The sequence below is a fragment of the Aulonocara sp. 'chitande type north' Nkhata Bay genome, linkage group LG9, assembly GCF_057382095.1.
Source record: "Aulonocara sp. 'chitande type north' Nkhata Bay isolate Kocher_YH1m ecotype deep benthic linkage group LG9, A_spYH_male_GT1.1, whole genome shotgun sequence".
Taxonomy (NCBI): Eukaryota; Metazoa; Chordata; class Actinopteri; order Cichliformes; family Cichlidae; genus Aulonocara; species Aulonocara sp. 'chitande type north' Nkhata Bay.
Genome location: NC_141352.1, coordinates 31,653,652 through 31,676,811, shown reverse-complemented (window position 1 = coordinate 31,676,811; position 23,160 = coordinate 31,653,652). Strand labels below are relative to the sequence as shown.

General features: G+C 41.0%; 2 protein-coding genes across 5 annotated transcripts in view; both read right to left on the bottom strand.

Moving 5' to 3' along the window:
- Positions 1 to 15,457, bottom strand: part of abca4a (ATP-binding cassette, sub-family A (ABC1), member 4a) — a 32,945-nt gene extending 17,488 nt beyond the window's left edge. For all 3 annotated transcript variants that reach the window (XM_086306967.1, XM_086306968.1, XM_086306969.1), the window contains exons 1-12: positions 15,300 to 15,457; positions 14,749 to 14,860; positions 14,365 to 14,458; positions 14,117 to 14,258; positions 13,819 to 13,958; positions 9,913 to 10,040; positions 9,163 to 9,360; positions 7,302 to 7,391; positions 5,536 to 5,770; positions 4,376 to 4,515; positions 2,054 to 2,170; positions 1,578 to 1,775 (exon numbers count right to left, since the gene is read on the bottom strand). In XM_086306967.1, the coding sequence (XP_086163093.1) occupies positions 1,578 to 1,775; positions 2,054 to 2,170; positions 4,376 to 4,515; positions 5,536 to 5,770; positions 7,302 to 7,391; positions 9,163 to 9,360; positions 9,913 to 10,040; positions 13,819 to 13,958; positions 14,117 to 14,258; positions 14,365 to 14,458; positions 14,749 to 14,814 (1,548 nt within the window). In that variant the 5' untranslated portion in view covers positions 14,815 to 14,860; positions 15,300 to 15,457. The remainder of the gene's footprint in view (positions 1 to 1,577; positions 1,776 to 2,053; positions 2,171 to 4,375; positions 4,516 to 5,535; positions 5,771 to 7,301; positions 7,392 to 9,162; positions 9,361 to 9,912; positions 10,041 to 13,818; positions 13,959 to 14,116; positions 14,259 to 14,364; positions 14,459 to 14,748; positions 14,861 to 15,299) is intronic.
- Positions 15,458 to 15,716: 259 nt separating this feature from the next.
- The window catches only part of arhgap29a (Rho GTPase activating protein 29a), a 33,068-nt gene continuing 25,624 nt past the window's right edge, over positions 15,717 to 23,160 (bottom strand). For both annotated transcript variants that reach the window (XM_086306970.1, XM_086306971.1), the window contains 9 exons: positions 22,649 to 22,777; positions 21,121 to 21,219; positions 20,828 to 20,991; positions 19,891 to 20,079; positions 18,948 to 19,085; positions 18,435 to 18,670; positions 18,000 to 18,315; positions 17,700 to 17,808; positions 15,717 to 17,610 (listed from right to left, as the gene is read on the bottom strand). In XM_086306970.1, the coding sequence (XP_086163096.1) occupies positions 16,709 to 17,610; positions 17,700 to 17,808; positions 18,000 to 18,315; positions 18,435 to 18,670; positions 18,948 to 19,085; positions 19,891 to 20,079; positions 20,828 to 20,991; positions 21,121 to 21,219; positions 22,649 to 22,777 (2,282 nt within the window). In that variant the 3' untranslated portion in view covers positions 15,717 to 16,708. The remainder of the gene's footprint in view (positions 17,611 to 17,699; positions 17,809 to 17,999; positions 18,316 to 18,434; positions 18,671 to 18,947; positions 19,086 to 19,890; positions 20,080 to 20,827; positions 20,992 to 21,120; positions 21,220 to 22,648; positions 22,778 to 23,160) is intronic.

Below are 23,160 nucleotides of genomic sequence, written 5' to 3'. Positions count from 1 at the left end.
AACACTTTGTGTTTAATCCTAACCTGTCTTTATGGTCAATAAGGTTTGGAACCTCGACAAGTTAAATCAAATGAACATTTACCAAATGAATAAAAACGTACAGGATAAACTTTTAACTGGTGTAAAAGTCTTCAGTAAAAGTTATAAGAAGACAAAAGGGAAAAAAATGACTGAAAATCATGACTGTCTTTACAAAAATGAAAATTTTAATCTGCAGGTGGTGCTAGAGAAAAGTACATTACCAGAGTCGTCTTGAATTCAATCAGTTTGGAGAACTATGAATATCAAAACTTCATTTGTGGCTGCTCCATAGGGACAGACAAATACTGCCATTACTCAAACCAAACCTAACAGAATAGCTCGAATGTTAAAGACAACAGAGGCTAGTGAGTCACAAAGACATGTGTGTATCTTCACACATGTGCAGTGGCATTGCAGTGGTTGTCTCTTCACTGAAAACCGTGTCTGATACAGCGATTCACTGTAAGTGAATGCAAATAGGGAGAGCCTGGTTTCAAAAGGGATCCCGCCACAGCAAAAATATTTACCTCTTTGTGTGCAAACACACATATGCATCCACGTATATTCATCTACAGTATGCATTTATAAACCCATTATCCAGAACACGTACTGAAAACTACTCCATATCCAAAAGGCCTCCCCTTCATTTAATCAAGCATCCAACTAACAACACTGCAGCCCAACTGGGTGGTGAGATCTGAATGCGTGCCACCAACCTGACTCAGCCAGCCATCAAGCTCACGTTCATTGTTGCCTCTTTATAAAGGATGGTGGACAGAGTGACAGCTGTATCTAATCGGCCTCAATCGTTCCCACTCTCGCTGTCACACAGAAGTGCTGTAAGCTTCAACTTGGACAAAAACACAGAGCACCAACGATCTACCCAACCATGCCCCCAGATACCCCAGTGTCACCCCCAAGTGTGATAGGCCTCTCATCCTGCTCAGCCTGTACAGGGAAATGGGTAACTTTGTTTCAAACACATTGGCCCACTCATAGTGGAGGGCACTCACAAGAGATGGTCTGTGATGCTTTTCTTTTATTTTACCCTCCCTCTCAATCAGCAGTAAACAAAAGAGACTTGACAGCCAGTTTGCTGCTCTGGCTCAGGCCCACCTGGGTGGATTTCCATGTCTTTGGACAGGGGGACAAATTACAGTTCCCAGAGACACTATCTAAATGTTTAGATCATGTCAAGGGTTGCATTGAGCACGTAGCGGTTAGGTAACCAGGGCACTGAAATCAGCGGGTGACAGGACCTGTGGATAATTGGATTATGTCATGAAAAAGCCTGTCACCTTTTCAGGTGAAGTGAAAATTGCACAACAGTCTGCGCTCTTACTGTCAAAGTCAGACAGGTGAAAAGGTAAAAAAAAACACTCTGCAAAAATTATTCTGACACTTTGGATTCATCTAGAAACGCCAAGCTCCCTTTGACAAGTCAGTATAATTCCACACACTGATACACACTTCACAAAAACAGAAGACTGGTACTGGAGAGGTGACCGCAGGAAGGAAATGCTAAATTCCCCAAGAAAAAAGCAACAGCCACTCACATCCCCATACTGGTTAAGCATCCGAATCACCCGGTCTGTAAGGTTGAAGATGTCCCGCCAGTCAAAATCAGGCACGTCATCTGGGCGTTCCTCTGGGGGGCCGCTGTGCAGGAAGTTGAGGATGTGTTTGGAGGAGAAAGGCGCCATCTCCAGACTCCGGTCGATGAAATCCATCACAGAAGGATTACGGATGGTGTCCTGAAATGAAAGGAAGAAGGGTCATCACACTTACTTAACTATTTTTTCCCCACTAACAGAAGCAAGAACCAGTAGGAACACGATAATCCTGCCAAGACAAGAACAAAGCATGCAATAATGTTACTGTTATCTAACGTTATTAGACTGATAGGTACTAGATTGTTGAAGACAGGTCACTTTATTAGGACATTAATATTTTGTTAATCTACTCTGTGGTTATCTTTTGATGTTAAATGAGCCTCAATCACTGACACCTTTTCATTCACACAGTACCCTACCCGGACCATCTTGACTTGGACTCCATCTTGGAAGAAAGCCCAGATCTGAGGAGCAACTTCTTCCCAGGCCTTCCCCATAGTCCTCAGCCTCTCCAGCTCCTCAAAGGTAGTGTTAGCCTACGGGAGACATGCAAATGTGCATGTCAGTAGTTGGAAAGCGTTAGCCAAAGCGAGGCAAATCTATTCAAACTGTTCCCCATATCTTAATGGAAAAACAATCAGTAACATAGGAACAGGTACAAACACAACCACAGTTCAAACAATATACAGAAGAATTCATTAAATCTGCACGTGTGTACACAACATTCAGACATTCAAACACACACTCTGTCACAGATCTCCTAATCTCCCGCTACATACCATTCCCACATTAAACTCCCTGTGAAAACAGGATCAGCAAAGACAACACACACATTCTCACACAAAGAATTCCTGTCGGCCTGTATAGATAACCGGCAACTGTGCAACAAATATTTACCACACGCTTATCGTTAAAACCCTGAATGTGCGTATGGGTACGCTACAGTGCTTTGTGTGGCACACACCCAAGGCTGGCTACTTCAGCATTCAGCCGTGTGCAGTGGGGGATGAAAGCACTCAAGAGTACACCCAATTAAACGCCTTCCCCTTGTGTGTGTCTGATTTTGGGTGACAATGGGGACAATGGAGCTGGGGTGACAATGGAGGCTGTTGGTGACAACTGGCTGAATGCATTCAGCCTGCCCAGTGAATCCCAGTCAGGTTCCCACAAGTGAGTGCTTCCTCAGCCCATGAGGCAGTTTGAAAACAGCAGGCAAAAGGGGAGAACAAGGGAGCTAGGGGGGATTACTTAGTTCCATAATTTTATCAAAGAAAGCAATCAAAGTATCTTTCGAGTAGCTGACGTGCAACTTTGAATATGAATATCTATACAGACACAGCAGCACATATGATGCATCTAATGTAAGAGACACTGTAAAGATAAAAGTGGATGTTGATTGTGCCCTCACAGAATAAATACGCCTCTATCTATGCTTTCCAGTAAAAAGAAGGCTCTGAAGTATGTGACTTTGCACTTTAAGATAAATTCTTACAGTGTAACAAATGAAAAATAAGCACGGTAACAGCAGGATACAGTACAGACAAGACCTACGTGGCTTACATAAAACAAGGGCAGTCACATAAAGCGTGATAACATATGTTTAAGCGCATGGTTCTTCGCTTTCTTATGAAACACACTGATGCATGACAGGAGCTGAGAGCATGACAACAAAGAGCCTATAGAGGCTATGTTTTCAGTCTTGTAAAGTAATGGATTAACCCCTTGCTCATTACATTCCTAGACCAATCAAGTTCGCAATCTGAGAGAAGAGGAAAACAAAGAGGTCATTAAAGGTTGGGAAGGGGGAAACGCACGTTTTTGTGTGTCTCTTTTGTGTCCGATCACACATCCTTAAGGAGACACTTTGTTGCTTACACAACAGTTAAAAAGGCCACGGCGCCATTAGACTGCGCCGTGGTTTCACCATAGCCGATCAGCTTGTGCTCTTGCATTGCGATCAAACCATCCATGACCGCTACCAACCCACCCCCGCCCCTCAAAGGCCTTTGACCAACACGTATCTACATCTAGACACAAAAGGTTGGACATGACTTGATGAAAGCTGATCCCCTTTTGAAGGAAAATGCATTGTTCACTACAGTGGACGCTGCTCCAAAAGACAAACAAAGACATGGAGGTTACTGAGTAAAACAAATCATCTAAAGGGGGTTATCTGTGATACAAGAAATTTTCAGTTTTTTAGATGTTTTAACTATGTCTCTTTACTTGGTTCAATCCTGTTAACTGCCAAGTTATTTCGAGTATTCACTGTTAAAATGTACAAAATGTGCAATAAATCCCTCACGTATTAGTATCAGAGTTGGAATCTACCAGGCAATAAATACATCAAGCTACGCTTTAACTTGCTGACTGTATGGCACCTGTGTTATGTGAATCAATACAACATACCTGCTATAGTTGAAATCTCTGAAGCACATGTGGCTGAATTATAATAAAATATCTCAACTGTTGCTGCCAAAGTCCTCCTATCAGCCATCCTATAAAACACCTCCAAGCACTTGTTTGGGCAATTATTTTGAACTGCTCAAATAGGTGCATTTATTAGCCAAACATACTTTACTTTGAATAGATATAAAGCTGGATATAAAAACTGCATAAAAACACACAGAATCACCAGTCAGAGCTCATTAAAAACAATTTAAAAGCTGTTTTTATTCCATAGAACAAGGTTTTGGTTTGACACCATGAGCTCCACCTGTCATCTCCTAAATGCCGCTTACATTTTGTATGATCTTTCTGACAGCTGGAGAGTCAGGGGCATAGAGGATCCGTCCCATCAGCATGGGCTTCACAGAGTTCCACACAATCCTGGTGGCAGGGTTGGACTCCAGTTCTTTCATCAGGTCATTGCAGAAAGGAGCTGAAGGGAAAGATTATTTGTTATGTAAAAGCTGTTGCAATATAGGTCAAGCTAGGCACTTAAACAGAACCCTATCAAAGATGCCATGGCACAAAGAATTATTTGGAAACCAATTACAGAGTGCATAATTATTTTTATGCTCATCTAAATGTGTTGCATAGGTTGGGCAGGGTGGAGATCAAGTTAAAATTTGCTGATAAAGATGAGAGCAGCCAGTTTTTCAGTCATTCAGCCATGCATCAATCCATCCATTGTTTTAGCCCATTATCCAGCTGACAATGGGCAATCCACATGCAGAGACGGTGAAAGTAAAGAAATGCTGCTGCAACTTCCTCCACTTCCAAACTGCATAAAGCAGGAACACGACTGACAGCTGAAAACTCCAGCAACACTGGCTTTAACTTTATAGTTAACTGGATTATGGATAACTGGATTAACTTTATAGTAGGTGATGATCTAACAAAAAAGCCTCTTATCATGGTCAACACATTGCTGGAGTTCTTCCTTCCACAGCATGAAGAGAAAAAAGTATTGGGAGACCATGTGCTAAATCCACAGAAGATCTGAGCCCAGTTCTCCAAGAAACTTCCATATTTGTATATGGCTTTTAAGAGAATTTGCAAATCAGCAAAGTGGGTTAAAATCACAACTCTTATACAAAACTAGAGGGTTTGCAAACTAAAGGTTACTCCAAAAAAGAACGGCAGCAGTCTCAAGAACAGTACTTTTAGTTTGGTCTGTCATACAAGGTAATACAGATGTATATGTATACGGGCAGGGATAGCTCAATAGGTAGAGTAGCTGCCTCATGATTGGAAGGTCGTGGGTTCGACTCTACTGAACGGCTACCCTGAGGTACCCCTGAGTAAGGTACCGTCCCTACACACAGCTCCCCGGGCGCTGCATTGGTGGCTGCCCACTGCTTCAATAGGTGAATGGGTTAAATGCAGAGGAGCAATTTCCCTACGGGGACTAACACATACATACACACATATACACACATACACATGGTGTACTCACTGGTGCTGTTATCATATGTGTAACGGTCCTGTGCCCACCCAGTGCCGATACCCAGGAAGGCTTTGTAGTTATTGTCTTCATACCAGTTAAAGGAGGTGACTCGGGAGAAAGCCCCCTCAGTGTACCCGCATACAAGGCTGGAGGCGGCAGCCATCACTTCCCTGAAAGACAGATTTTTCTGGAAGAGAGGAGTCACGACTTGGATGAGCTCCCTGAAGCTACTCTTCTGGAACAACTGCAGAGAGATAAGAAGAATCATTCAAGCTTCAACAAACAAAAAAAGAAGATGAAAACTTTTAGATATAATCTAGCAGTTATCTAATGATAAAGATATGTTCAGCAGAAATCTATAAATAGGCTGGTGTAAATGTGTTTTTTACACATCCAGTTTCTGTCATAGGTGTAAACAGTATGCACCTGATGGGAAAAAGTATACACCTTCAGGTGTTTTCAGCTCCATTGCCAGAGTGTATACAATCAGGCACTAGCCAGTCTGCCTTTACAAACATTTGTTAAAGCCCTTCTTCCCTCCTAGATATTCCATGATCAGCTGTAAACAGTAAATGGAAGTGCATAAAAGTGGCCAGATGTTCCAAACCTCATCTCGCACTACTATCATCACAAAAACTGTGTGCCAGCAGCTTCCTGGCTGAGCAGCTCCTGTAGGTGTAATGTGTACTTTTGTCCATATATTTTATCCTCTTATTACAGGGTCAGCACAGCCACTAAAACACTGCATTAAAAATATCCTCGAGATTATGTGTAACCCGGCTGCAGTCTTCTACATCTTCCATATTAACTTGTTAAACGTTTTAGTGTCTGAGATATTAAATTACTTAAAACTGACATGTGCAATATTATAAAAAAAAAAGATTTTTACAGATCTTAATACATACAATAAATATAAAAAGAGAAAGGGGGCTCTGTTATATCAAGCTACCCTCTACAGAGGACTAAATATCCCGTATCCTTTACACATGATTAGCATACGTATCAACATTAGTCAGTTATGATATATCTAAATAACAGCTGGCAGGTGCATAACTCAACAATTATTGGAACTTTTGACAAATATTTAATGTCTAATTTTAAAAAAGAAGAAAGAATGAGTTTATTTTAATGCCTTCCACTTGGATCATACGCTCTCTATAGTCCTGAGAGAGACAAGTGTCTCGCCAACAGGATGCCAGACTGTCAGTTTCAATGAATGTCCCATGGAAACATCCACAACAAACAAAATAGTATTTCCACATACAGACATAAATGGTAGTTTGTGAGCACGCCTAATTCTAACTTTAAGTCACACTCGTACAATAAATTTGGCTCTTTGGCAATCACTAAGCTGAGGCCTGCTAAGGTGTGAAAAAATTGTTTTTCCAATGACAGCAATTAAAATAAGTGAAAAATCATGTTCATAGACTTTTTAGTGAGAGAAACACATACACTAACACAATCATTCATCACCAGGGTTTTTTAATCTATGCTGATTGGAGACTTTTACCTGTCCTTGCAGCCTAGGTCTTTTTTGCTATGTTTGGGGGGCGTTTTTCCAGTGAACGGTCCCATAATGATGATCTATCTGCTTTTGCTGTTTTTGGGGGGCTAAAATGCCATGTTCTGAATTTAGCCTTCCTTATACGCACTAGATAATATCCCCCTACTGTCTGTTTGCGTAAAAAGCCAGGCCAGAGGAAGCAACTGTTTCCTGACAACTAAAAATAGCAGGCGGTGAACTTTTGAATTGAGCTGCTGGAGCCGGGGCTTACCTCTTTCAGTTTGTCCGAGGCAGAGGAGACAACCCGGACCCAGAAGTGAATGTCGATGCCTTTTGAGTGATTGTCCAGTACAAGAGGAAGCTAATGAGAAATACAAATGAATGAACATTTTCTGCTTTTGCATTCATACAAAAGCTGTAAACTTCCAGTATTGTACTTCTCAAAATGAACACATTTCCCATAAAGCCACTGTCTTATGAGGACATGGTGATATTATGTGATGCAAACAGAATTTTGAAAACCATCTGTAAAACTCTTTTCTTATGTTCATCTGAGTACTACCTTCTACCAAGGATCTTGCTGGTTTGCCGAGAGAGCTTCCAGAAAGTTCACAACACAATAGGCTAAAGGTTCAGGAAGCAGAAGAAGGCCAAGACACAGAATCACCAGTGGAAACATCCTTCCGCTTTGACATATGTTCCTATCTCAGTGCACGCGGACACTAAATGGGAGGATGTGTGGTTTGAGTGAAATTCATTTCTAAAGCAAGGCAGTAATATTTTAAGCTATTCCTGTGCCTGAAGTCAAACTACACAACAAACAATGGAGGATAAGGTTAAAAATAATGGTATTAAGAGTGGACAGAGTGGCAAGAACACAGGGATTGAGGCTTAAAAGAATTAGCGGACAGACAGGTTCATACAGTTAAGATCACTTGGCCCAGTCCCATATTCCTGCACCTGGATGAATATAAGGCAGAGGGTGTCCATTGTTTTCAGCTGCTTTTTTATGGTTTGTGTTTACTCTCACTCTTACTTATTCTAAAGAAAGCACTGTCTCTAACCTAAGCTAATCAAAGAAAGAGGCTAAGTCTGTCTCGCTGGCCAAAGCTTGCTCCTTTAAAAACTGTTTGTATCACTACTGCCTACTTAAAGCATGTTGATAGACACTTCATTTTTATGAGGTAATTACAGCTCATCAAATACATAAGGAAAAATTAAAGCCATCTTTCACCACACAAAGTAGTGTATTTGACATTGTACATTCCTGGGGAACGACGCCTTGTTTGCTTTGCTTTTTGCATTTCCCAGAGAATTTTTGTTTTGCCCCACCCCATGAGTCATAGCTCTAATAAAAATACTAACATCTGTTTATCCTTTGCATCTCCTGACTTTGAACAGGAGGTATGTCAGGCAACAATAGGCGTGTGTCAGCTTGTTGGGTTTTGATCTGGAGGACAAACTATGAATGCAGTGCAATCAGAGTCTAAAACACAAAACGTGCTAAAGCATGATGGGACATACTGAGCTGAAGGTGGATAATCATGCATCATGGTAAACATGACGGTACCTCTTACTGTTTTTCTCTTGTTGTTTTTACAATATACTAGAAACTCGTGGTACAATCTAGTCATGTTACTTGATTACTTCATTTACTTCATATTTTACTCAAGTGTGTTTTTGTTGGTTGCCAACTACATGTATGTAAGAATTAGAAACACAGCAGTTTATGATACTGTTTGATAACTGTTTTTGAAATCATATCCTGGCAAATCCTACACTGCCCTTTGCCAGCTTGACCTCAAGTCGCTTAGCCAGCACATGGCTGACTTACCCAAATGAATTTTTAAACATGGCAAGATCCCAAACTGGATGTATCCAAATACAGCTCTATACGGCCTATTCATGAACCAACCAGATCACTGCCAAATTGTGGTATTAAGTGTATCCATTCAGTGCACAATAGATAGTTTAGTCAAAGGTATAAAGATGTAATTACAGACTGAGTGCTCCCAGTTTAACTGAGCCAGAATGAAATTTAAATTGTGCAACTATTTTTTAAAAGGTAAGCCAGTGATCCTTGGTGATTTCCATGTCAGCTCTCTAAAATCAAGAACAAAACTAACACTCACCAGCCGGAAAAGTTTGAAAAAGTCGACATTGGCGTAGAATTTGTACTCAATGATCTGTAGTCGCTGTGGAGTGAGGATGCACATGGCGTTGCGAACTGCGTAGAGTCCTCGACGGCTGGGGAAAATGAGGAATCGCTCGAGCAAGTTGAGGCTGCACGCAATGTCTTTTAAATGCAAGTCCGGGACTCCAAAAGCAAACTGGAAAAAAGCAGATTTATGCAGATTCAGATGACATCAGCAAAAACAGAAGCAATCTGATGTGTATGTCACTGCGCCGTGACGTCTTTTGTCTGTTAGCTTTTATTCTATGTCTTGAATTAAACATCTGTATATTGTCGTGATGCATGCTTAATCACCCAGGTAACCAAGTCCTGTTCATCTGTATTTGGATACATCTGGACATCCAAGTGGCATCTTCAGTCTCAGCTGGCTGCAAGTTTCCCCAGCTTTATAAACAGTACATTTGCATGATGACTGAAACTGGTAACTACTGACTAACAATGGGCCGTGGTCAATTTCATGATGGTTAATTTGCAGTTGTCATGACCACTGATCGCCTGTATATTTCCCTTGTTTTTCTTCCTTTACTGTGTCATATTACCATTTCTGTTCCATACTGTACTCCACCAGAATCCTTGCCTTGGTGGTATGAAGCAATATCAGTGTCTTGACTTCTTAATGGTAAAATGTCACACTGTGTACCCTTGGCTGTGTGCGTGTGTTTATGCATGTGTGTGAGCACCCGCGTACCTGTTCAGGCCTGATTTGGGCATTAACTAGATGATACACTACAGACTCGGTCAGAGGAATGTCTCTGAGGAGGAATGACGTCAGAGTCTCGTCATCCTTCAGGATAGTCTCCACTTTTACCCCTCGACCTGTAGACAAACAGAGGCAGTCGGTGTAATGGAAAAATCATAAGAACGGTTTCATGTCTTTAACTGTCTTTAACCTTTCACGGTGAATGACTGTCATGGCTAGATAGATAACTGTTCGCTGTTTGATATGGAACTGGATAAACTGGACAAGTTGGAAAAAGCTTAGTTTCATAGTAACACATATTGGGCAAGTTGTGACAAATGTGTTTCATTAAATGACACAATTTCCAGTAGCCTGTCTGTGCATGAATGAAGGCTGCATTGCCAGGCAAAGTGCTGTTTTGGCTTTTATCCAGGCTGTGCCCCTGATGAACATGGTTTGAGATAAACACAAATTAAACAAACAAAGCTGAAACGTGTGTGTGTGTGTGTGTGTGTGTGTGTGTGTGTGTGTGTGTGTGTGTGTGTGTGTGTGTGTGTTATTGATGTCATTAAAGAAAAATACTAGCAGTAACTGCTGTATCAAGACAATTCTAAATATGTTTTAGCCAAGAGGTTTAATCTCAAATATTTCCTTATTTTTCCCCTTTTTCTTTTCTCCTCCTCTGTCTCTTTTTTTTCGTTCCTGATCACTTCTGCCACTCCCTGCCTGTGAACTCTGGAATTCCTAAAATGCACATATACTAATGTGAATAACAAATACGTAAAATGAAATCAAACATGAAAAAGAGTAATAAGAGAAGCCAATTGAGCAGGGTTGTCAAACATAAGGCATGGGAGCCAGAATCAGCTCGGCAAAGACTCCAATGGCTTTGGAAAAAGTAAATGAGAGGTTAAATCTTGGAGTTTTAGCTATATTTTCATAGATTTTATAGCATTTCCTGTTGATAAAGACCCCCCAACATTAAGTAATTAAGTAGCAGATGAAAAACAACTAAATGACAGAAAAGTTATCTGAGCAGTAAAAGACAAAAAAACCAGGATATTTTCTTTCGATTGATAAAAACTTTCTTTTTCATAGTTACAGAAGGGTCTAAGGAATAATTCTACAGCAACATTTCCTTGTTGTGTAGAAAGTCTGTACTGTTGAAACTGCACTGATTTTTCTTATATTAAGACATCTTAGAAATTGAATCTTTGAATGAATCTTTACACTTACACAAAGGTGAGTTTTACTCATCCAGCCCACTTAACATCAAAATGAGCTGCGCGTGGCTCACAATGTAAAATGCAAAGCAAATATGTTTGGCACAACAGTGCACGTGGATCATGATTCTGCTTGCTAATAATGCCAGATGTGTGAAAAAGAGGTCGGACTATTTTCCTGTTTAATATCCATGAGTCACAGTCGTCATTTATATAACTTTATTCTCAACGTGATTTAGTTTTCCTTCCCGGGGCTCATGGGAACACGAGTGGAATGTGGATGTGGATCTCTGTTAGCTCTGTTAGTCCCAGAGGTGTGGACTCGAGTCACATGACTTGGACTCGAGTCAGACTCGAGTCATTAATTTTATGACTTTAGACTTGACTTGAAAAAATGTTCTAAGACTTGTGACTTGACTTGGACTTTTACACCAATGACTTGGGACTTGAATTGGACTTGAACCGGTTTACTTGAAAAGACTTGATATTTTACCCCAAATATAAAATTTAACATGCATATTATATGGAGATTGAAAATGTGACGTCATTCACGGGTAGAACCGCAAAGGATTCTGGGAACTCGTGGCAAGCGGTACTAGCGCACGCAGGCTTTCAATTAAAATCAGTCACACAGCGATAAAAAGAAACACAAAAATGTCAAGAAGCTGTTGTATTATTAACTGCAATAGCCGGTCGCATGACAGCCACGGGAAGCCGACGGGTAAAGAGATCGGTTGTTATCGGATTACGTCGTTGAAGAGAAATTGTTCGAGCCATGTTTCCGAAGTAACAAAGACGCGACGGATGGCCTGGATTGCAGCCATTCAAAGATCAAATATAACGTCCCAGAACACTCCAGCTCACAGGTTACTCTGCTCCAAGCATTTACACGAAGGTCAGTCTGCTGTTGTAGTTAATACGTCATTTTCACAACATAACTGGTGATATAGGTTACAAGTAAGTCTGGCGCTGAACAGAAATTGTCGCGTTATGCTCCTTTATTTATTGTGCATAAATAGTAAATTGTCCTGACACAATATTGCGTTTCGCTTCTGTTATTATGGTACATTGACAAAAACATATACTTTTATTCACAGGATAAAACAGGTTTTTTGTATCACTAATTGCCCAGTACGATTACAGCATACAATATTATTGTCACTGCTACATTTCTGTGATGCTACCAGAAATTATTTCCACTGCTAATTAATTACCGTTGAGCTCAAAGGTCCTATTAATAAACGGTTAACGAATGTGTATTTATGAAGACGATTTGTGAGACTGGTAAACTTATGATATGTACGATGGTCTTTACTTTCTACACGGTGCATTTCAAGGTCCTGCACCCATCCGTCGGTAAACTGTACCTGGGCTTGTTGCAGTGACCTGAAGTTACTAAACTTCATGAGTGTATGCACTCACTCCAAGAACCGTATAATTATAAATATGCATATAAATATGCTAAGATGAGATAGCTGACTTCATCTAACTAGCAAATGTTTTCCAGGCTACGTTGGTGATGCAGTTTTTTTTAATGTGTATGATATTTTTGTCATGCGATTTTAAAGCTGGTCCTACAACCGCATCCAAGAATAACATGCAGCTTATCTCAGAACTGTCGGTGAAAATTATTCTTGGAGCTAAGTTTAATTGAGCTGCATTTTAAAGAGGTGCAATTTCACAATTTGTGTATATTTTCTAAGTTCACTATTTTGTACGTGTTGAGAAAAACACAGATTTTAAAATTACATGGTCTAATATTTACATTTAGCATAACTGCAACATTATTTTTTCGTTTGTTTTTTTTAAAGACTCGAAAGGACTTGAAATTCAAAGTTTCAGACTTGTGACTTGACTCGGACTTTTACACCAATGACTTGAGACTCGACTCTGACTTGCCTGACATTACTTGAGACTTGACTTGAGACTTGAGGATAAAGACTTGAGACTTACTTGAGACTTGCAAAACAATGACTTGGTCCCACCTCTGGTTAGTCCATCTACATATTTCTGCATGAAAGTGGCAGCACAGAGAGCAGCCAGACATAATCATTCAAAGCCTGGAATGCACTCAGCTCCATTCCACTCCCATCATAAAGGTTTATTTTGCCAGTAGGGAAGCATGGCATATGTACAGTGCACACGTATATATGAACAGAGCGCAGTCTGCATGCAGGCCCTTGAGATGGGATGAGTGTTTCTGGGAGTGTGAGGGGTGGTATATGAATTGCTTTCCCACCAAATAAACAGCGTGCTAGCAGCAAAAGTAAGCAGCTTACTTTGCGAGCCGGTCTTAAACCGTTGTGATGTAATCGTGTTACTCCACGCAGACACCACAGACAGACTGATGGGAAAGAATGTGAGGTGTGATGTAAACTGCGATTACCAGGCGACGTGTTCAACTTTTAAAAGATCAACATCTTATGAGTCACAATTCCCCTAAAAAAAGCAAAGGCATCTGAAGTAAACGACACCCGTGTTGTATGATCTGCAAGAGGCACGACTGATTTGATATTGATTGTATTCATGGAGTATATAAAGATTTCAATAAACTACTTATTTTAAACCATTGTTCAGAAAAAAGCTTTTATTCCACTGCTTTAATGAAAGAACTTTATAAATGAACCTTTCTGACCGTGGATTTACTTCTAAAGGCTTCTGCTGGATGTTGATGAAAGCCCAGAGCACTGACCTGAGACTTTTTCAGGATGAATACGTAGCGTGTCCATGAAGTTGCTCATAGCATTGAGCTCCCTCCATAGGCGACCAAGCTGCAAAAACTCTGGGTCCGTAAAAAGAAGCTCTTCAGCATCCGAATAGAACCGAGCCAATCTGAGGAGGAAGGCCATAATATTAACAATTATTATTAAGGCTAAATACCTAGATTCATCTCTTTCACTCGACTTAATAATTTTGCCTGTTCATCTTAGATCAGACACTTAATACGAATCCAAAACTCTTCCCACTGCCAGCCTACAGTTGATGCTTACATGGAGTTGTTGTAGTTGGACACCAGGCCAGGAGATTCACCACGGGTGGGGTATTGAAAACAAGGGTTGTTGGCATTACAGAAGATTCCTTGGATCCATGGCAGGACCCCAGCAGAGGGCATGGCTTTATTGGGGAAATGACCTGAGGCGGATGAGAACATTTATGAATTGCACTAGATACAGAGGATATTGTTTTTCTGTCTCAGCGGGCTGTGCTAATATTTTCCAGCGAAGAACTGTTTGCTCACATTCATGTTGGCGATAAAGTGGATTTACTTTTCGTAGCCACACCAGCCCCATGAACAGCATAACAGGCCACAAGATCTCCATGAACAAACGTACCTGGTTAAAACAGACAACATCTTTTAAATGAGCAGGTTTTCCAGTTTTAGTTGTGGTTTCTATCAATCTGACAAATTCTCCACTCTTACCAACCCCAGTTTGGGACAAAATCAGTAAAGATGCGTTAGTTTTTAAGTATATTCTGGGCTCGCATAAAAAAAAGACTTGCACTGTATAATATGCATTAAAAAAATGAAAGATATATTTAGTAATGTGTGAACTGGTGGGGTCAGAAGCTCTGGAGGCATAGCTTAGCCTTTACTGGGACAACTGGAGTGTGGAGCTTTTACCCTTTGCCTCCTGCGGATGGTCCAGTTCTTCCACAGCAGGAGTCTGACCTGTCTTCCTGCCCCCATGGTGCCTCCTTTTCACCCCCGCAGGGGCTGGCTATAGCCAGTAAATCTGTATTGAACCAGACCATAAAACATCTTACGGGCCAAGTAAGGCTAACTTTTGTCTTACAAAACTACTCATGACTCTAAAATGCAATTTGCATTTGAAAGGCTAAATTTTGTCGATGAACTCACAAGTCGGTCCATTCATCTGGTGAGAAATCCATGTGAAAGCTAGCAGTAGCTTAGTAATGAGGTTAATGAGCTCAAGACCTTGACATGGTCAGATTTACAATTATAGACTTGTCAAACGCTCTTTCGCTACAATTTCTGGTTAACGCCAATCCCCCCAAAATAAAATAAAATGAAATCCCACACTGTCTGTGCAGCCACACCATACATTTAATCTAGTTTAGTTCCAATCATGATGACATTCTCTATCCATTCACTGTTTCCACATACTTCCACCATAATCCAAAGGACACAGTGCAACTTAAATTGTCACTTACCTCAGAAGAGCACCTGTACTGTAGATTGATCGCCAATAACAACAAAATAACTCTGCATATTCTACAGACTGTTTGCTGTGGTTGCAAACACAGCTTGTTTCCAGACCTCCAGAATAGTTAAGCAGATTGTTTTAATCTCCTTTCTCAGTGCTGGGAGCCTGCTAACACCTCTCTGCCATTTGTAGAGGCCTGCATGACCCGGCCACCTGACATTAACAGTGCGGTATAATCCTACCACTATTATAATCCCATCACTCTTACATTTTCCTTACATTTTAACAAAAACTTGAATCTCCAGTCGTAGATTATCATCCTGCACAAACTGCATGAACTCAGTTTATTGCATTACACAGATTAAATTAATATTCCTGTAAAAAAAAACAAAAAAAAAAACACACGCACAAAAGACCATCACTGTTGTAAGTTGTCAGATATATTTTAATAAGTTACAAAAGGGTGTTTGTTTTATGTACCTGTTTTCTTACACTGAACTTTCAACACTGTGCCAGGCTTGTACATTACCATGAAAAACAGATACCATTTAAATAAATGATGCACTTCCCATTACTTACAAAGAAAGCATAAGATTCAGGTTATTGATAAAACTACTCAAATTGTAAAAAAACAAACAAAACAAAACAACCAACAACAAAACCAACAAAAAAAAAAACAATGAAAAAAAAGCTTTGGCTATTAAAAAATGTACATATATTAAAATTAGGAAGAATAATGCCATGTCAGAATCCTGTAGCATTTCTAAAAGCTTTTCAGACACATTTAACACCACGCAGTACAAAAACGAGTGGATTTATACCCTTTGTAAGTGATGCTTCCTTACATGACCAAACGCAAACACAGACATCAGAGTACATCACGTAACAGATGTTGTTAAATTGCAAAAAAATATTAGCAATGTTTTTAATTACAGACTACTTGTAACAGCTTAAAACACTCTTCAACGGTGCAGGCAGAAGGCTGATGGTGAAAGAGCGTTATCAGGTAAGTGCACCACACATCTCCATAACGTTATGCAGTATTGTTACGCCTCGAGGGCTTTTTTTGGTATAGAAACATACATACGTGAACCTGTAAGAATTTTACACAAAATATTCAAACAAAAACAAATTGCACAGATCCAAAAATTATAAATATCCTGGCTGTGTGCCAGAGTATACTGAGCAAGTGATTGGTAAATGTATGATTTGTGAATCAAAATTTACAGCATTATAAGTGCATTTTTTTTCTTTTGAGGATCAAAGATATCATAATACTTACAATAGATCTACACAGTGCCAGTCATACATCTGCTCATTTTCTCTACAGAGTCAATGCAGATGTTTCTGCGTGTTCCTCCTAACGTGACACACATTGTGATTCTCGGAGCTCTAACAACAATGTCTTTAAGTGGCTTAAACAAAATGTGCCTCTCTGTGTTCCACCTCTGGAAGACGCCTGGGCCTTAGTCTCTGGTACACTGGTTTTGCCTGGTTTTGGTCCATTTCCTCAGGGCTACAGCTGGGAGACTGAGATATGGCTGTCTGTTCAATCTCAACGTCTTCCTCAAGGGGCTCATCTACAGACACCTCTATCTCAATGCCTATTTCCCCCTCCTCATCCTCCTCCTCATCCTCCTCTTCATCTTCTTCCTCAGCACTGTTAGCTTGTGCACAATTCTGCAGGACTTTAGCTTTGCTTCCCGATGGGGGCTTGTAGAAGGTTCCTGGGGGGGGCTGAAGAGTTCTGGGGGCTCTGAAAGTTGTTGCAATGGGGCTATACTTTGTGACATTATCTTCCCTTTTTATAGTCCTGTTGGGTCGCACTGCGACTGTGTAAGTAGTTCCAAGGGAGAGGGTTGATGGCACAGAGGTTGACAAGCCTTCCACTGCTGCACTCTCTGTGGATGAGCTGGCCTCAATTTTGACAGTTCTTGAGGCAACTTCATGTTTGTATTGTTTATCCCAAGTTCTGCGTAATGTCTGGGTGTCGATAAAGGTACTCCGGAAATGTGTGGCCGCTCTTGTTTTTGTATTCTCAGTCTCGTCCACTTCTTCGATGGACTGGTCGCAACCGCTTCCCTTCCTGTCATCTTGGTCAGTGGCGTTCCGGGAGTTATTCTCGTCTATTTGGCTTCGGTTAAGTATCCGTTCGGCCGGCATGCTAAACGGCCGTGACGGTAGCTTGTTGCGAGGGTGTCGAAGCTGAACCCTGGTGACTGTGATGTGATGAGAACGACACAGGCCTCTCTCCCCAGATTTTGCGACTTCAGGGACACTTGACGACAAACTGAGGGTCTCTGAATCAGTTTCATCAGCTTTAAAAAGAGGACAAATAAAACTTTTACGATAAAATAACAACATGATTGTTATTTTAATAATTATCTATTACTGTGACAATACTGACCTGGTTCAAAATCGCTTCCATCAAGGCTTGGCATCCTCTCCTGAACCTCAGTCAATAAGTGTGAAGAAGGAATTATAGACGAATGCCTTTTAAACACCTTTAAGCTCGACTGCAAGACAAAGACAGACAGTAAGAACAGAAAACAACCCACCACTCTACCACATGCTAAACAAGAAGAGTACTGTGTATAGTTTTTATACTTTATCACGCTATATAGATAACAGAATAGCTCTTTACTATCATTGTACATTTACAACATCCTGTGTCATTCATGTATCGTAGTGTTGGCAAACCAGTTACCTCTTTAATGTCTCCCAGTGACTTGGAGTGCCTGATCAGCTGCTGCTCTTTGTCCTGTTGCATAAGGCGAGTGTTAGCGCGGGTCTGGGCATCAACCTCTGTGGGCGAGGTGCCACTTACAGGACTCAGAGGCGTGTCAAAGACCATCTGGTAATGTCTGATCAGGAGCTCCACAATGAGCGCCTGATAAGGGTAATCCACCAGAGAAGAAAGGGAAACTTCAGCATCGGCCTGCCTTGGCTTGATCAGCGTCGGGCCAAAGATGATACCCAGATTGCTGGCGGTCATCTTGTTTTCCTCTGATTGCTCCGTCACCCTGGAAGGAGAATGAAACAGATAAGAAATGATCATTCCTACTATTATTAAAAAAAAGGAGCAACACATCCATATGTTGTATGTAATGGGATGCCCAGAAATCCATTCAGCCCTCCCTACCGGTGAAGATGCTCTATGAGGAACTGCAGCGTCTTGTAATTAGCTGGTGGCAGCTGTCTTAGCAGATCCTTGATCTTGAACAGGACTCGATTGAGCTCGACGCTAACCTGCGCAGGGGTCGCAGTGGTGGGATTAACTCTCTGTGCTTCCAGTTCCTCCACAATGATACTCTGGCTCTCCTTGGCCAAACCAATAAAGTCGTTATAATAGCGGAAGAGGATGAGTGGCTCTGGAAGCTGGAAAGTACGGAGGAAGAATTAGATAAACAAATGAAACAGAGATGATAATAAACAGCAGCAACCAAAATATGGACATAAATACACAAGTGGTACAGAAATAGAAAAGAGATAAGCACCCTGGTGATAAGCGGCAGGAATTATGCGCCAAAAATAAACAGACAAATGCACATTTTTAGTATTAATGCAGTTTGTCATCCAAAGCCTACTTTAGCCATCTCCTTCACAGGATGAAAGCTGAAATACCTCATTATGCTAATGACCAAAAGCAACCCACCTGTCTCAGGTACAGTTTGAGTACATTGCTAATGTCGTGGGGAGAAAGATCGGAAAGCTCCACCAGATCCTTGCCGTTCTCAAAGGCCTGGCACAGCTTCTCTACTCGAGACTTTGCACCATTCACACGGTAGATCCCCTTCAGAGCACACAAAATGCAATCAGCGCATGAAAATTACACACAAGTTTTTGGAATCAATATGAAGAAACTGGGCAAACATATGAGCAGAATACTAACAAGATCAGCCAAAGAAAAAAATGGGAGAACACTTCATTCTTATTTAAAAAGGGTTTTGGTCTTGTTTGATAAAACGTAACGGAAACAGAAACCAATAATTATCAAATAATTTAAAAAGCATAACAAATATCGAAGGTGAAGTGGAGGACTTGTTTTTCTAATTTCACTTTCACTCTGTAAAAGACTGCATGAACAAATAGCTTTGAAGGAAGTCTCAAATACTTTTATCACATACAGTGTGTTAGCAGTGCCAATAAAGATCCAGAGAAGCCAGAGAAATCTTTGTACACACAGGACAAGGCTGAAAACCAACACAGAGTGCCCATGACCTTTGGGCATTCAGGCTGCACAGCATTAAGAACAACTGATGGAAATCACTATGAAAAACCAAAAGCTTTCATCACTAAATCCACAAAAACTATTTTTTTGCCAACATAGTTTTAGAAAAACATATTTTTGCACATGTCGCTAATACACTCATTTTTTACATATTAGATAAATTCCCTCAACACATTGTGATTAGTCCTGACAGCAATGACAGCCTTTCACAGCGCAGCCACTTTTATGGTCACAGTATTGGATGCTTTATAAGTGAACTTTAATGCCAGTGCCAGCAGATCTATGCTACAGTTTTGGGTTCTTGTTTCATGAAAATTAATGATCAATTTATTTGTAACCAAACCACTAAAACACCTATTATAAGTACCTTGATGCTGAGGGCTCTATTCTCAATTTCCGACGTGCACTTCCGTATGATGAATGGGATGCCATCCTGGCTGTTCTTAGCCGACTGTGTGAAGTCAATGCCAAATAGGTGAAGCCTTCCCTGGAGCTTCTTGTGGCCACACTGGATAGCCAGGGTTTCCAGACACTTTTTATGGCACGCCAAGGAGCACTGCAAACACAGTGACACATACCTCAGTTATAACAGGGACAGAGTAAAACATTTCTAAGAAAATCCTGAACAGTTTTAACTGTATGTCAACAAAAACAGTGGAAAAACTGACGAAAAAACACGTCCTCACAACATAGCTATTTTTGTTAATTTGCCCAAAAACCAAGTCCAAGAAGCAAACGAGGAAAGCTTCACATCTAGTGACCCTCTGAACCACTCACACTGAATCATTCCAAGACTCTGCAGTGAGCTGCATTCCTATGTCAGTTTCTTCTCAATATGTCTATTGCGTTGCATAACCTCTTTTAAAAGCGTTTCTCCAACCAAGAGCCGCTCTTATTGTCTTCTTCAGTGTATCTAATACATATGGACAGAAACTTGATCTAAAATCAACAGTGGACAGAGGGTGCACAGGGACGATGGAAAGGACTCCTCAGAAGACGAACAAAAGGTCCTCAGTTTCTAGCGCCCATTCCCCCAACTGAGACCAGTTAGTGAATTTGGTCACAGAGGAGAGCTTGCGGCCAGTTTCAACTTTTCCCTTTATTTCCTCATCCAAACATGCTGATGAGGGGAGAGGTGGCTTTTCTCTTTTGTTTCTGCTTGATGTTTTTGCTGGCCACAAGTGATAAAGAAGCTGTTGTGAGCCTCTGGCAATCTTTATCGTGAATTTGTAATACTCTGAATGCTGTGGGCCGCAAACAGAAAGGAATAATACAAATAATAAAAGAAAGGAATCCAAGGTTACCTCCTCACACTCCGCTCCATGAAACACCACCAGGCTGTCACACTCACGACACTTGGAAGGTGCTCGAAGCTTTCTAAGCTTGTGGGTTTGGGCCGCCTTAGACATCTGAGTGTTTCTAAAGGGTCCTGGAGAGCTCGCCGTTTCGATTACCATTTCATTTAAACCTGCAGTGGCAAAGGAGCATTGTTACAAATGTAAATATGTGGCCTATAAGTGTAAGGAACACATAAGAGTACCTTAAAAAAAAAGGAAAAAATAAACACAAAACCCTTATACAAATACAACTGACTTACCATTATCAGACGGCGAGGGAGGCTCTCTCTCATCCAAGTCATCAGCAGACGACATGGTACCAGTGGAGGGGGTTCTGGGTAATCTCCTCTTGAAGTCTCCTGAACAGTAAGGTAGGACACACCAAAAAGTCCACATCTTTACAGTCACGTCAGGACACTGTTTTCCCCCCTGTCTCCTATGCTCTACATCTCAGCGGTAAAACTGAGAAGCAATACGGCGATTTGACGAATTTAAAGTAGCAAATGAAAAGGTGGGCTTAACATATTGTTGGTAACTGAAACCAGCATGTTATTGTTGGTGGTGGATTAACACCTGGATTGGCTGATGAGTAAGGGGGTTGAATACTGATCAGAGCCTTTTCAGAATGTTTTTGATCTTCTGATGAGCTCAATAACAGGTTAATCAGAGATAAGTGCTGCCATTGTTCACACTCTGGGGGCTGGGAGAGCTTTGTGGCAGACTCCAATACACAATTTAACACCGTGCACCAACTTTCTCCAGTCAAGACCCGCCCATAACAACTAGCCATGCCTTACACACAGGTTTGGTAAAATCAATTTAACAGGAAATTGTTTGATGTTCTCCAAGGTTACTACAAACCTGGTGGTATTACCTAAATTTGTCACTGTAACATATAAAATGGGCATAGTGCTATTTAAAGTTTTCAATGTAAAGTCCATGACAGGAACACATAAAATAACAATTATAGCTACGTTCTTCTTTGCAAATGGCTTTTTGCATTCTGATTATAGTCGAACCGAAAGCTCAGAGCACTGCATTTTAAGAAAGTGCGTGCAAATGGGCAAAACAAACCAACACGGGAAAACATCTTAGCAAAAAAAGAACAAAAAAGTAGGCCCAGTGCAAAAGTATGGAAAACAAAAGAACAGAAGGGTGGTGCATATACAGAAAAACACCATTACAAAAAAAAGCCCCTGCAAAAAAAACCAAAAAAAAAACAAGAACTACAACAACAAACTACAGGACGCAAAACACACATGTTGTTGCACAGCAATCAGGGAGCACAGGGAAACCGTTGCAACATTCTTATGTGTGTGCGTACGTTGCAGAGTGCAACAAAGAGCCATGACTGCCTCTTTACTCTGTGATTACACACCAACAAACCTGGGTGAACATCAAGTTCGCTAGGGAAAAAAAAAGATGCGTGCTGCCCTGAGGTGCTCTCAAGACAGTCAGTCCAGAAAAATGTGCCATCTCTGGCTATGGGTGGTGCTTTTAACCGTGATGAAAGACTGACACAAATGAGTTTGATGTTGTGCAACTGTGGAGGGAAAACCCAGCGTGCTGCCTTTATTATCGGGACAAAAAAACATACCGACAGGAAGTGAATGTGATTTTCTTTCTTTCTTTTTTGATAGCTCAAGTGTGACGGCATGCAGAGATTTACCCAGCAGATAGACACAGCATTCGTACTCGTTAGCTAAATAGCTATTGAGTGCGGTGTCGCACTAAATCAGTTCTGCTAGTGATCATTTTAGGGGGACTTCACAATCTTCACAATCCTACCTGGGCTTGCAGTCGGCGAGTCCATGGACCGGGACTCACTGCTCCCTCCAGCACTTTCCGAATCACTGCACATCCCTCCACCCTGATTGGCCGAGGTCCAGGGACGAAATGGCGCCTGAATTTTAAGTGCTTGTTCAAAAACACAACATTAAAAGATAAGAAGTCCCATGTTAGCTGCATGCTATAAAACTGATCATAAAGTCAGTTGAAGTCAGTTTCCAATTATGTTACAAACACTTAAAGGCGGGCCTAAAGGTAATGAGGTCAACACCTGCACACATTACCAAAAACAAAACAAACCACAGGGAAGTTGGCTCCAGTTTAAATCTTCAACCTGGTTACCCGAACTTCATATTTCAAAATGTTTACTTGCTAGGCATTGAGCAAACTGTTGTGTACCTCCCTCAGCAACAATGTAGTGGAGTGCAAAACTATCTCTAGTGCTAGTTTCCGTCTTTGTTGTGCAGGTATTTACTCAGTGAGATTAGTAAGCTGTGTAAAAGTTTTTGTAC